Here is a 15,794-nt window from a genome sequence, read left to right as displayed (position 1 = left end):
ACTGTAAGAGGTATGTGTGTGTGTGTGTGTGTGTGTGTGTGTGTGTGTGTGTGTGTTAACAATATATGTTTCACACATGATTTTATATTAACTTGGCAGTAGCTTAATCTTCTGCGAAATGTCCAACCACCAGCCAGGCAGATGGCTGTATTAAGCACTGCTGTGGATTTGTGCTGTGGTGTAAGATGAGTATGAAAGACACACTGCACCGGAGTCTCTAGAGAATCACGCATGAATGAATTCTGGTTCAAAAACTCACAACGACAGAGATCTTGTGGATAAGACAAAAAAAGCAAACACATACTCTCAGGATCATAAGTAATAAGTAAAGTAATTTTTCCTCTGTACATCACCATAATGGATTTGAAATGAAGCAATCAAGATGTGATTGAAGTGGAGTTTCACCTTTAAAGTAAACATCAACAATCAAGAGATGCCTTCATGAATGTAAATACAGAGGGTTTACCTCAAGATGCAAACCACTGGTAACACTCAAGAACAGAAATGCCAGATTAGTCTTTGCTAGAAAACATCTAAAATAATAATAATAATTCAGATTCAGTCAAATGCTGCAAAACTGATAGGACAGCGTTTCCCAGTACAGGTGGATAATGACCCAAAACATGCTGCAAAAGCGACCCAAGGGCTGCTTACGGTAAAGAAATGGAATGTTCTTAAATAGCCCAGTCAGTCACCTGAGCTCAGCCCAATTGAGTATGCTTTCACTTACTGAAGACAAAACGGAAGGCAGAAAGAACCACAAACAATTAGCAACTGAAGGTGGCTGCAGTAAAGGCCTGGCAAAGCATCTCAAGGGAGGAAATTCAGCATTTGGTGATGTTCATGGGTTCCAGACTTCAGGCAGTCATTGACTGCAAAGGATTTGCATCCAAGTATTAAAAATAATCCTTATATTTATAATTATGTTATGTTTGTCCAATTACTTTTGAGCCTGTGAAAATGGAGGAACTATGTAAAAATTGGCTGTAATTCCTAAACTGTTAATGCAGTATTGAATTAAAGCTGAAAGTCTACACTTCAAACACATCTCAATTGCTTCATTTCAAATCCATTGTGGTGGTGTACAGAGGCAAAATTCTGAAAATTGTGTGACTGTCCAAATACTTATGGACCAGGCTGTATATACACACTTAGAGAAAACTAAAAACTGAGGACCTAGACAAAATTTTATATTCAAAACTTTGGAATGCAATATGTTTATTGGAATGACATCTAAAATGTGGCGCACGGTGGCTTAGTTGTCAGCACGTTCGCCTCATACCTCCAGGGTTGGAGGTTTGATTCCCACCGTGGCCCTGTGTGTGCGGAGTTTGCATGTTCTCCCCGTGCTGCGGGGGTTTCCTCCAAGTACTCCGGTTTCCTCCCCCAGTCCAAAGACATGCATGGTTGGCTGGTTGGCATGTCCAAAGTGTCCGTAGTGTATGAATGGGTGTGTGAATGCGTGTGTGAGTGTGCCTTGCGATGGATTGGCCCCCCCGTCCAGGGTGTACCCCGCCTTGTGCCTAATGCTCCCTGGGATAGGCTACAGGTTTCCCCGTGTCCCTGAAGAGGATAAGCGGTAGAAGATGGATGGATGGTTGGACATCTAAAATAACTACTTAAAGCCCAATATGCGTAGTAATATATAAATCATGAAGAATTTTACAAGGTTTTTATTTGAATTGTCATTTGTCATTGCCCAAACAATATGTAAGGAACGTTCTCCAGATCTGCTCAGTCTGTAAGGATTTTGTGTATGTATAAACTTCTTGTTCTAACTCAGAATGTGTGTATGTTTTGGGCTCAAGGGTGAGCTCTTAATCATTTGACTGGTCTGTGGCCAACTAGAGACCTGTGGCCTCCAGTTAAAGAGATTAGGAAGATTAATTGAGCAATAAGTAGCTTCCACTTTTGTTCTGAGTTCCTGGTCCCGGGGGAAACTGATACATGTACACTTGTAGTGGTGTAGTTTTAAAAGAGCCTGAGCAGAAAGCAGTGATTTGTAAAAAAAAAAAATCTGACAGCAAGTGTATTCACACATGCGACTACTCTAACACTGTCTCTCTCTCTCTCTCTCTCTCTCTCTCTCTCTGTGTGTGTGTTTTTTTCTTTAGCCTTCATTTCTGAGGATTGTATAAGGATTTCTAGCAACCAAGAGCGTTGTAGTGTTTTGGTTGGAGGCAGTGATGACTGGTTGTGATTTACGACAGAAGCATAACACCTAATATCAATATCTTAGCAATGAAACTATTAGTGTTCAGGACGATACAAGAATGATACAGTACAAGCCCCAGCCTCAATTTTCATACCATTCTTATTACTTCTTTGGTAGGTTTTAAATGTTGCAATGTTTTGCTGTGTGGTATGCCACTACTTTGTGTGTATGTGTGTGTGAGGTTTGTATAGATTGTCTGTTTCATAATGTTTTGTATGTGTGTGTGTGTTTGTGTTTCAGGGTGAAGATGCCTTTTCACCATGTGAGAGCAGGGCTGCTGTACACAGACAACTTCCTGACCCACTCACTCTCTGAGATCAGTGAGGAACAGTTATCCCACATCTCCACCGAAGAGCTTGATGGTGAGTGTGTGTGTGTGTGTGTGTGTGTGTGTGTGTGTGTGTGTCATAGCCAGCTCTAGCTTTTAGTATTCTATACATTAACCCATTATATAGCAACAGATTAAATTAAATTGCTGGGTTTTATTTTGCTGGGCTGCAGAACATTTAATCTTTCTGAATGCCTTCTTTCGCCTTATACTTTTTGATACTATTATATCAAATATAGTCTCACAGACAGATAGTTCATTTCTCCATATACTACCCTGCTGAATGTAATCTGCTGGACTAAGCTGCTTGCTATAGTTTTGCCTTGCTTGTTAGCTATGTTAGCCAAACATGTCTTTGCATTTGGATTCAGTTGCTTTACATGACTACATTTTGGCTGAATACTTCCTTCAGTGCATGTTCTGAATATTTCATTTTATCTTCAGAATATTATTTTCCTTTCCTTTGTGTATATGTCTGATTAATCTCATATGTATATAGGATGCGTCTGGGTGAGTTAATTAACCCGCTAGTAAAGCGCTTTAGTTTACAGCGGTTCATTCACTGTTCAGCTCACGCAGCTTAAGCGGCTCAACCCTCGACATTATTGACTATGGCTGGATTATTTTAATCACTAGAACTATTCTTTCTAGATTTTTCTTCTCCAAAAAAACATTGTTAGTGCATTGTTAATATCTTGCATAATTTTTTCAATGGTATGTTTTAATTCAAATCGGTGCTAGTGCTTGCTACATCTTAAATTCAAGTGCACACCATTTTTGCATTCGAATGTGCATTTTTATCTTCAATTTGATGGATATTCGAAGTTCGAATTTTAATTTGAAAGCCCTAGAACAGACAAGAGGACGGAAGCAGCGCGTATGGCTAAAATGTTGGTGACATTTATTCTTATTTAAACAAACACGCATGTAAACACAATGGGCAATCTCGAGGTCAGCGAAAATGACTAAGGTCACGTTCACATATTGTACAATAAGTCAATTATCGTAATTATCATTACAGGCGATCGGATACAATTTATAGTTTTGAGATTTATACTGAGCACATCATGCTGACAGTTGTGTATTTTGGGGTTTTTCTGCAATTGATGGATAGTGCAGTGCCATCAAGACTGCTATTCTGTCTGTCTGTCTGCCTGTCTGTCTAATGCTAACTCCATATGGATAATGGGGAAAATAAAATAATCATAACACCGTGACCAATCTTAATTGTGGTTTATGATGAGACGTCCATAAAATCTTATCGCCCTATAACAACCTTATTTAAATAATAAATGACAGTATAATTCATAATGGCATTATGGGCAGGGGGGAGGTGTTGTTTAATTTTCAAAGACCAGCAAAAGATGTGCAAGGCTCCTGTAGCCTGGTGTGTATATATTGTGCTTATCTGCAGTTTTCTGACCCCATATATCTCACTTTACCTGATCTGTATCCACAACCATTTAATGTGATGAGATCACATGAACTGGTGGAAAGAGTAAACAACAATATTTAAAAGTACATATTTGAGCAAAAGCCAGTCTTCAGTACACAGAGACAAAGCTGCACTTCATGCAAATCTTTGTTTTGAAGAGCATGATTTTATCACCTGATTAGAGAGGCATGTGGAAAGCTGGAGGAGTTGAAGGAGAGATGAGATCGCCTCATAGGCCACGTTAATGATGAGATTCTGAGATTCCCGTAGGCTTTGCCAAGAGCAGGAAGGGCTCTTATAATCACAGCACAAAGCACATAGCACTGCCACTCCACTCCAATCACGTCACTGGGGGTTTTTTAAATGTGCTTTAAAAAAAAAAAAAGGTAATGAGGAGAGGTATGGGAGCTGAGTGGAAAGATGGATGGTGTTCTCGTTGTTATTGTGTTTGCCCCTTTGCCGTGTAGAGAATCTGCTCCAAAAGGGAGCCGTGAACAAGCAGCACAAACACTTACAACAATGGCTATAGTTGGTATTTATTTGCTGGATGTCAGTTAATCAGTTACAAACATTCTGACTTTGCAGAGTCCCAGAAATAGTGAAACATGTTAAATTTGAGCATCACTAAAACTGTTTATCAAACAAGCCTACTCATTTCCTGGTTCTAATAACAGAGTAGGACATTTTACCTCACAATAGCTAGCTTGCTAGCAAATTTGACTGTTAGCGTATCTTTGCTTCCAGGGTCCGATGTTCCCCAAATTTATGTGGCACATAATGAACTCATGACAAAGGATCCTATGTTCCCCAGCTTTATATAGCACATAATGGGAACATGAAAAACATGTTTCCAGCTCTGTATTCACTTTAATATGACATGTGTTATAGTGGGAACTCTGTTCCCCAGCACTGCCGTATAGTGCTCAATATAATTGGCCTAGACTTGAAGGAACTAAACAAATGTTTGGAGTCATGGTAACACAAAAGGTCATAGCTTCCTTAGGTGAAAACTAACATAGTATGTTTTTGAATCTAACTCTGATGACATGTATCATGTATCTAATTTAATCCAGTGTATAGTACAGTGTATATAAGCTAGTGTATTTTAAAAGGTAATAAAGTTAATAGAGCCTTGGGAAAATGAGTCCTGACTACATAAAACCTCTTGAAAAGTTTACTTAATGTGTGTTAACAGAATTCTGGGGCACATAGGACACCATTTGACAACATGATTACACAATACAATAGTTTAGATAGCATTAGCTACACAGCTCTAGGTTTATTTACACAATGCAATCGTTTACCTTACATTAACTTGCTTGCTACTGAACTTAGCTACTGATGTTAATTATACAATACAATTTTGCCTAGCATGAGCTAGTGAATTTAGCTACTGGTTTTAATTACAAAGTAAAATAGGTTATCTTAGATGAGTTAGTGAAAATTACGACTCGTTCTAATTACACAAGATGGTTTGCCTTACATTAGCTATCCTGCTAGCAAACTTAGCAGTCTTAATTACACAATACAATTGTTTACCTAACATTAGATAGCATACAATGCTACTGGTTCTAATTACAGAATTTAAAAAATTAGTCTGACAATCAACTTTTAAGTAAACTAGCTAGGTAGCTACTTCACAATGCAGCTGATGTTGTCAGATGTTTATACTGTATAACATATATAAGTTATACCCAATTATGCTAAGTAATAGCATAATGAGGTAAATGAAATTTTAAAAAAAAACCTGTTTACTGTGATGTTAAATGGTGAAGTTAAAGTAAATCTACATGCAAGCCATTACAGCAAATCTGTTTGTCACTTATTTGTGTGTATGTACGACCAAATCTACACTAATTCTATTAGTTCTGGAGAAAATGTTGTTTATGTTTCTCCATGTGCGCAGAGATTCGGGAGGCATTCCAGGTGCTGGACAGGGATGGGAATGGTTTCATCTCAAAACAGGAGCTGGGCGTGGCCATGCGCTCACTAGGTTATATGCCTAGCGAGGTGGAGCTAGCTATCATTATGCAACGCCTGGACATGGATGGTGAGTTTCTCTCTTCTGCTCTACTTAATCCCCTTTCAGACTGTCTATCTCTCAGCCTTTGATTCTCTGAAATCTCCGTCTGTCTTCTTTCCTCTGTATCTCATAGTATCCTTTATCAGCCCTAATATTGTGACCAGCCTTATTTCTGTGATAAGAGATCTGCATATGGAGCCATACCCCTCGTTTGTGCTATGCAATAAAGTCAGTGTAGCTTGGAAGTCTGGAGAATTCTTTAGATATTTAAGGAATAAAACAGGAAAATAATCAAGGGTGGAATGGTGTGATGGAAAGTGCAGTTACCGTTACCATCCTGAAGTTGATTGTTTTCCGAAATCAGCATGTTCCTAAGTGTTTTATTCCTCTTATACCACAGCAATGTGCCAGCACAAATTTTTATTTATTTATTAAAGAACGACACAGCGTACTTTTTATCTGCAACCCCAATTCTGAAAAAGTTGGGACAGTATGGAAAATGCAAAAAAAAAACAAACAAAAAGAGTCATTTGAAAATTCAATTCACCCTGTATTATATTAAAAACACATGAAAAACACATATTTGATGTTTTAATTTGTGAAGGTAATTTATTTTTGAAAATATACACTGATTTAAAATCTGATGACTGCAACAGACTCTAAAAAAGTTGGGACAGTCGACTATTTACCACTGTGTAACATCACCTTTTCTTTTAATAACACTTACTAAACCTTTTGGCACTGACGACACCAGTTGGTTAAGTTTAGTAGGAGAAATTTTCCCCCATTCATCCATTATGCATTTCTTGAGCTGCGCAACTGAACAAGGACCTTCGTTGCCTTATTTTGCACTTCATAATGCACCACACATTCTCAATCGGAGAAAGGTCAGGAAAACAGGCAAGCCATGCTAGCACCTGCACTCTCTGCTTACGCAACCATGCGCTTCTAATCCGGGCAGAATGTGGTTTAGCGTTGTCCTGCTGGAAAATGCAGGGACGTCCCTGTAAAAAAAAAGATGACGTCTGGACGGCAGCATATGTTGCTCCAAAATGTGTACGTATCTTTCTGCATTAAAGGTGCCCTCACAGATGTGCAAGTTACCCATGCCATGTGCACTAACACACCCCCATACCATGACAGACTCTGGCTTTTGGACCTGACGCTGATAACAGCTTGAATGGTGATTTTCCTCTGTGGCCTGGAGAACACGACATCTGTTTTGTCCAAAAAACTATTTGAAATGTCGACTTGTCTGACCACAAAACATGATTCCACTGTGTTACTGTCCATGTCAGATGAGACCGAGCCCAGAGAAGTCGGCGGCGCTTCTGGACAGTGTTGATGTATGGCTTCTGCTCTGCATAGTAAAGCCTTAACTTTCATCTGTGGATGCAACGGTGAAAGGTGTTGACTGACGAAGGTTTACCAAAGTATTCCCGAGCCCATGTCAGGATATCCATTACAGACTCATGACAGTTTTTAAGACAGTGACGTCTGAGGGATCGGAGATCACACACATTCAGAAGAGGTTTTCGGCCTTGCCCATGATGCGTCGAGATTTGACCGGATTCCTTGAATCTTTTAATATATTGTGCACTGTAGAAGGTGAAATGCCCAAAATCCTACCGATTTTTCTTTGGGAAATGTTGTTCTCAATGTGCTGGATTATTAGCTGACACTTCTGTTGGTAGATTGGCGAGCCTCAACCCATCATTGCTCTTGAAGGACTAGGCTTTTTTTGGAGACTCCTTACTGTATATACTATGATTAGACGATTGCCTCACCTTTTTCACATCTCCTTCTTATTTCAACTGGTCACATCGCTGTTAGTCCTAAATTGCACCTGTCCCAACTTTTTTGGAATGTGTTGCATGCATCAATTTCAAAATAAACATTTATCTTCAAAAAACTATTCAGTTGATTAGGTAAAACATCAAATACCTTGTCTTTATACGTTTTTTGTTTAAGTAGTTTTAAAGTCAAAGTACATTTACAAATCACTCCTCTTTTTTTTTATTAGCATTTTCCATACTGTCACAACTTTTTTAGAATTGGGGTTGTATTTACAGTTCCATTTAATGTTGTGCAATGTCCTGTTTCTGTTATCACTTACACTATAGAAGATATAAACAGTCATTTCCTCACCAGCCTCAATTCTTCACTTAAATTTTTAGCTTTTTTCTTCAGTGGCTTAGTGGAAAGCATATTTGCTTCGCACCTCCGAGGTTGGGGTTTCGAATCCCTTTTCCGTGTCAGAAAATGTAAAGGAAACACTTTACTTCTGACTTACATTGCTGACACTGGAGACTTCTTTCAAAAATGTTAAACTTTATGCTTTACATTATCAACGATTATATATTTTTCTTTGTTAAATATCAAAACCTTTTATTTACAATTTTTATTAGACTTACAAATCGAATACGAAAGTGTATTAGAATGAGTGCATTATTATAAACCTGCAATTTGCTTTGCAGCTGGAACTGTGAGAGCTGCTGTTATGGAAAATAAAATAACACCTTATGACCAAACAGCATTGAGAATTCAACAGCACTGTGGTATAAATAAATATAGAATTCTACCTTTCTGGATCTCACTTCTGCTTTTGGCGAGATCTGTCCTGTAATGACAGATAGAATCTGACAGGCATTGAGTGCATGTCGCTGTAACCTGCTGATTGTATTGCATAGGCACAATACAGATTTGTTTAAACATAGTGGGGTTTTACATCACTACGACACAAGATGAACTTCACACTCAGATTGATTTTTGTAAAATGAGAGACAATAGGTACAGTGCCCTCTAATATTGGCACCCTTGGTAAATATGAGGAAAGAAGGCTGTTTTTATTGTTTAACCTTTTGAACTTTTGTTTAAAATTTTCACAAAAAAAAAATACTCTGCTCTCATGGATATCAAACAATTGCAAACATCCATCCAAGGAAACAAACTGCTGACGATCCAAGAAATTGGACTTGAACCAGTTTAAAGCCGTATTGGTAACACCAAATAGTGTTTCAAGACGAGTGAATAGGAGAGAATGATCTACAGTGTCAAAAGCAGCACTAAGATCAAGAAGAATCAGAATTGAAAGACAGCCATTAACAAGTCATTTGTGACTTTAACTAATGCCGTTTCGGTACTATGGAGTTTGCGAAAACCAGATTGAAAGGGCTCAAAAAGATTGTTTACAGTGAGGTGAGTGTATAGTTGAGAGGCCACAGTACGTTCCAGAATTTTGCAAGGAAGGGAAGATTAGAAATGGGACGAAAGTTGTTAAGATTGTCCAAGTCTAAATTTATCTTTTTAGGTACAGGGGTTACAGCAGCAGTTTTAAATGCTGCTGGCACTACACCAGTACACAGAGAGTCATTTATTATACTCAGGATAACAGGACACATTGAAGCAAAACATGACTTGAACAAATAGATTGGAATAGGATCAACTATGGAAGTGGCAGCTTTCATTTGTGATTCCTCATTTCCAACTGAAACCACATCAAGTGGGGAGAAATATGAGAGAAAAGTGCCAGAGAAATAACAAATATTAATAGAGGAAGCAGTAGAGACAATCTTGGTGCTGAAGAAATCAAGAAATCTGTTACGAAGGTGGGCTGAAGCAAGCACAGTAGGGGAACTGTTACAGCTGAGCAGTTTGGTATGAAACAGTTTTCTGGGATTTATTTGATTATTGACAATGATCTGAGAGAAATAACGGGACCTAACGGATACAATTTCAGCCTTATATTCATGCAAATGGTCTTTCTAAGCCTGGTGATATACGTTCAGGCCAGATAGACGCCACCTTCGCTCCATTTTGTGACAAGCTGCCTTCCTAGTGTGCAGCTCATCATTATACCAGGGAGCAGAGCAAGCAAAAGAGACAGACCTTGTTTTGAGAGGAGCAAATGAATCCAAGCCAGACAAGAGAACAGTATTGAGCATGGAGACTTTGACCTCCAGAGGGTCAAATGGAGAAAAACAACTTAAAGAAGAGTCAACGAAGTCAGTAAAATCATAGAGATCAATGGATTTCCATTTGCGATAATTAATTGTAGTGGATTATTAATAGATAATTAACACAAGAGGAGATGCTAGTGTGAGGGAGTTCCATAATAAAAAAGATAATGTTCAGACAGCCCTAAATCAGCAGTGGACAGCTGAGACACAAGTGATCCATTTGCAATCACAACGTCTAACGTGTGACCTTTATTATGTGTAGCATAGTCAACAAGCTGTTTCAAATCAAAGCACTCCAGTAAAGACAGAAAATCATTAGTCATTACAGTCTTTTATGTCCACATGGATGTTAAAGTCCCCCAGGATAAGAATTATCTCAAGCTTGAGGCTCAACATAGACAGAAGATCTGCAAATTCTGATGGCAGTACTTAGTGAGGGGTGCGGGGGAACTCAGAATGATGTTCAAACAAATCAAACTTCGGAATAGCCACGTGACTTTTGTTGTATAGTTGATTGTGCAGTGCAATGATGCCACCCCCTCTGATAGAGGGTCACGGCAGATTGAGCAAAGGGTAACCAGTAGGAGTAAGTTCATTAAACAAAAGTCCATCAGACTGTTTATGCAGTTATGCACACAAGGTCAAGTTTTCCTTCTGTGATAATATCTGATAAAATTACAGCCTTGTTGTTTATAGAGCGTGCATTAAAAAGCGCCGACTTCACTGATGCGGGGACTCAGTGGATAACGGAGAAAACTCTGTGCATTTAAGCGCACAGAGTTGTTAAAATTAACACCAGTGCACAGCAGTCTATGAGATTTGTATTGATATGAAGGGACAGTGATGGCATCAGATGAAGAGTGTGTAAAAGAGAGCCTTGAAGAGCGATGCACATAGCACTTAGGTCGCAGTAATCCAACATTTCGGCAAAGTTCATAGCAGTCATTTGCCAAATAGTAGTTCCTATTAAGGTAAGCAGTGTACCTTAAAGCCATGGAAAGGGTAGATTCCAGCAGGTAAAGCTCAGAGTTAAAAACGGAAGTCCAAAAACACAGATGTGATTCCGCAAATCAGTAGGTTGAGTCACATTAAGGACTTCAAAGACTCCATAACCCCACAACCACTTGAGGTAACACGCTAATCATTTGAAAGCAATAAAAACAATAAAACTGGGAGATAGGAACGGCAGCCACAGCATACCCTTTCAAGTGGAAATTAACCCAATTTTCTTCCCATTTTGTGAACCTCAACAAGCTTTTGCTGCACATCACAGCTGTGTTCCTTGGTCTTACCCATTGTTATGAATGACTAAGGGAATTTGTCCTACGTGTTACCTCATCTTTATACCCCTGTGAAACAGGAAGTCATGGTTGAACAATTTCCTGTTCCTAGTTACCCAGGTGTACTAAAAAAAATTAAAATATCAATGGGAATATACTTCAAATATATTCATATACTTCTTCGTATGAATTCATAGGGGTGCCAATAATTGTTGCACACCTATATAACTTTTTTTTATAAACATTTGTTCTTTGATATCCATGAGAGCAGAGTATTTTTGTTAATTTTTTTTTAACAAAAGATGAAAAGGTTAAACAATAAAGACAATTTTTCTCAGCCTTCTTTGCTCATATTTATCAATATTGCCAGTATTAGTGTGTTTGTGTGTGTGTGTGTGTATAAATATATGTGTGTATATATATATATATATATATATATATATATATATATATATATATATATATATACACACACACACACACATGCATACAGTACTGTGCAAAGGTATTTGGCACTGTATTTTTTTTTGCACAAACTTTGTTACGCATTTTTATTTTATGACTTCTACATTATCGAGTCAGTACAAAAAACATGTTAGATTGCCAACCATTAGTTTTCCAGCACAAAATTAAATGTTACAGAAAACTGTTTGTATATCAATAAAGAAAGCAGCATATTATGTAATAGTCCAGTTTTCAGACAAAAAACGTAATGAAGGCTTCTGGATTTCGCTGTAAAAATAAGAAGTAAGTGTGAAAGATGCTCAATAAACATACCAGATAATTTCCTTGTAAAACTGCGCAAACTGAACCTGAGATTACTAATAATTTTTTTTTAAAGCAAATGCACGGCACACCAAATATCGACTTTGTTTCATGTATTTCTGTTTACTGTAGAAACATTTAATTTCGTTATGTTTGAAGGCATCTTTGCTGTACAGCATTTCTTTGCATATGCCTAATACTGTTGCACAGTAATATGTATATATATATATATATATATATATATATATATATATATATATATATATATATATATATATATTTATAGTTTTGTTATATATATATATATATATATGGAAGCAGACCAATAACACCTTTTGCCTCGCTTGTTTTGGTTTGCACTTGAGCATGATTTGTGCCCCAAGGAGGAAAACAAACCAGGGTTCAATTTAAATAGACCCTAAAACACTACAAATATGAAAGCACCAAATAATATATAAATATCCAATGTTTCTTTAAATATTGATGATGCCTCTACAGTCATGTTATGGCAAGGGAAACACTAGAGGTTACACTGAGATTTTGAGGAGTGTAGACCTTCTAGTGTAGATGTCAGGTTGGGATTTCATAAAGTCCTTTGTTCTAGAAGGTAATTTCATGCTGGGTGACTCTTCCTCCCATAGCACTAGGCACAGAGGACTAGAAGTTGGCTGGGCTAGAACCACCAGGTATAATGAGTTCATGTGGGATATGTGGTATTAATAGTAATAAAATGAAATTTGCCTTTAGGTTATGTGGTATTTTACAGCAGTTAGATGTGCACTGTGTTAGCAAGGGCAAATAACTGTCTAACTTGAGCAATTATTATTACATTATGAATGTTGAAGTTTATAGGTTGCATCATTTGTGGGAAAGAAGTCACAGTTTTCAAACGTTTTTCTTGCTGCAGGTGATGGACAGGTGGATTTTGACGAGTTTGTGACGATACTTGGACCTAAGCTCCTCTCGTCTGACACCAGAGAAGGCTTTCTCGGCAGCACTATTGACAGCATCTTCTGGCAGGTGTGGAAAATTTCCTTTTCTTTTTCTTTCACTAGTATTCTTGCTTTATTTTAACTTTTGTGGAGTCTATACCTGTCAGTCCCAATGAAGAAATGTTGTGTTGTTATGCTACCTTCAAGTCCTCCTTGCAAGTTATTATTGCTACTTTGAGTATGATGTAATAATATGTGTTGTAATGGTTTTGTTTGGAAACAATGCTCTCTTTGGTTTACTGGTATTTTATTGTCAGCAGAGAGGTGACATATATATTTTTATTTATTACTGCAATAGAGAATCAACATTAAATCAACAGATGATTAAATCAACAGAGAATGCAAATTTGTAAAGTGCCCAGTCAGTACTTGTGAAGGAGGTGTGGCCTCTGTGCATGCTAGTCCCATTAAAGGATGCATGGCCTCTGTGCCTGTTAATCCCTGTGGAGGAGGTGTGGCCTATGTGTCTCTTAGTCCCTATGGAGGATGTGTGGCCTATGTGTCTGTTAGTCTCTGTGGAGGAGGTGTGGCCTATGTGTCTGTTAGTCCCTGTGGAGTAGGCATAACCTCTGTGCCTGTTAGTCCGAGTGAAGGAGGCTGGCCTATATGCCTGTTAGTCCCTGTGAAGCAGGCGTGGCCTCTGTGCCTGTTAGTCTAAGTGAAGGAGGAATGGCCACTTTGTCTGTCACTGCCAGTGAAGGAAGCGTGGCATCTGTGCCTGTAGGGCCCACTGAAGGTGGCACGGCCTCTGTGTCCATTCGTCCCAGTGAAGAGGTGTGTGCTTTGTGACTGTCAGTGCCAGTAAAGGAGTCATGCCCTATGTGTCTGTTAGTCCCAGTGAAGCAGGTATGGCCTCTGTTGCTGTTGGTCCCTGTGAAGGAGGCATGTCCCTCTGTGCCTGTCAGTGCCAGTGAAGGAGTCATGGCTTCTGTGCATGTTAGTTGTAGAGAAGGAGCCATGACCTCTGTACTCGTTAGTCTTTGTGTAGTCTCTGTCAGTCCTAGTAAAATAGACATGACCTATGTGCCTATTAGTCATTGTAAAGGAGGTATGGCCTTTGTGCCTGTTAGTCCCATTGTAAAAGGTGTCACTGTTTGCTCCAAATGGATTTTTCATTTATAGTATTGTTGATCATGTCTTCAGATGTTCACTGTGGGCTGTGGTCAGAGTTGATGACTTAAGTTCAGTGCATGATAGATTTACTCTGGGAAAGTTTTTCATATTCAGAGATAGCTTACAGAGGCACTTAAGTAGATATTCTGTTTGGCCTATTCAGATTATTAAAATTATCTGGCTGTCAGATTTTTCTTGAGGTGAATTGTCCATGATGGAGATTTCCAGTAGTGTATAGACCACTGCCTTTAAACACAAAGCACTTGCTTTTAAGTGCATAATTGAGAACACGCCCCTGCTTATGGCCAATTCCTCTCTGTGAGAGTAACTTCAGCGCAGTTGTCCAAGTAGCACCTAACTACACAGGTACGTCTAAGGTCTGAATACCTATGTGTGTAGTTTCAGTGTTTACTCTTCACTACATATGCATAAATCAACTATGAATACAGCCCTGTGAGTGTAATGTCTTTTATTTGAAAACATTTTTACATTCTAGGCACGCAGTGTAGACTGCTCTCACATAAAGCCTGTTTTCCACGGATTATAGCTCACTCGCCCCCCTACCTGCATCCAGCGTCCCATGATGAGCAGCCAAAATAATTCTTCCCTCAAATCCAAGCTTCAAACTAAGGACATAGTGCATGACTACAAAGCATAGCTCTATCTAGATAGACATATAGCCATTGTTTTCTTTCCAAGAGCTCCTCTAAGGGAATTCCAATGGTGTTACGGAATGCATATTAACTGAATGTTGCACAGTTCATTGATTTAATGTGAATCTGGATTTGGATGTCAGGGCAGCTCTGGGATTTTTGCTTGAAACTAATCTAACCACTATTCATGAGCATACTACATGCTTTAGTGCAAAATCAATAATGGCTGAATAGAAAATAGTAAAATCGCCTGTTTTCACATGCAGCCATTTGAATACCTCGACACGGGTGTGTTTGTGTAACAGCAAGGTCACAGACACTGCATGTCTCTGGGGTGATTTAAATGCTCACCTCAGCACACACCCAGTGGGACACAATGACTCACGAATGGAAGTATAATTCAGGTAATATCTTCACACCTGCTGAGCTGCATACCAATCACCCAGCAGCCTCAACTCACAGAAACAATCCCTCTTATTACAGCTGAAGTATCCATACGGGTTTAATAACATCACGGCGACAAGCAATATTGCGGTTATGATGGAGGAAATATCATCCAAAACTCACTCGTTACGAGCAAGGTTCATCCCTTTTTCATTGGATAAGTTTCATTTTCAGATGACATAGGCTATTAATGGATGTATTAAGAAAATTATTATTAAATAATCATCATCATCATCATCATCATCATTTGTCATAAATAATCATCAGCCTCATCTATATAGCACTTTTTCCATTTTGAGTAAAAAAATCTCAAAATCTTCAGAACATATTTGTGATAAAGTACACAAATGCACAAAAATGACTGCAAATAATGAGCAAAACTGTGTTTGTTTTGCAACTAAAACTTTCGCTTGGATTATTACCAGGAGTTATTAATGTACATTTAAGTGGGCTTTTACACTGATAGTTTAGACCAAAACAGAGCACGGTTTGCATGAACAATTGTTCATTTGAAAGCTGTCTTGAGGACTGGGAAGCGCACCACCGTATTGAACCCAAGTCTACCAGTAGGAGGTGGTCTGTTTGGT

General features: G+C 38.5%; 1 protein-coding gene across 1 annotated transcript; it reads left to right on the top strand.

The window, feature by feature from the left end:
- The first annotated feature begins 611 nt into the window (after positions 1-611).
- Positions 612-13,557, top strand: caln2 (calneuron 2). Its single transcript, XM_053649405.1, has 5 exons — positions 612-655; positions 2,456-2,577; positions 5,885-6,028; positions 12,913-13,025; positions 13,522-13,557. The coding sequence occupies exons 1-5, from the start codon at positions 612-614 to the stop codon at positions 13,555-13,557; spliced, it is 459 nt and encodes a 152-aa protein (XP_053505380.1).
- The last annotated feature ends 2,237 nt before the right edge of the window (positions 13,558-15,794 follow it).

This window comes from Ictalurus furcatus, chromosome 18, assembly GCF_023375685.1.
Source record: "Ictalurus furcatus strain D&B chromosome 18, Billie_1.0, whole genome shotgun sequence".
Taxonomy (NCBI): Eukaryota; Metazoa; Chordata; class Actinopteri; order Siluriformes; family Ictaluridae; genus Ictalurus; species Ictalurus furcatus.
This window is presented reverse-complemented; position numbering and strand designations above follow the sequence as displayed.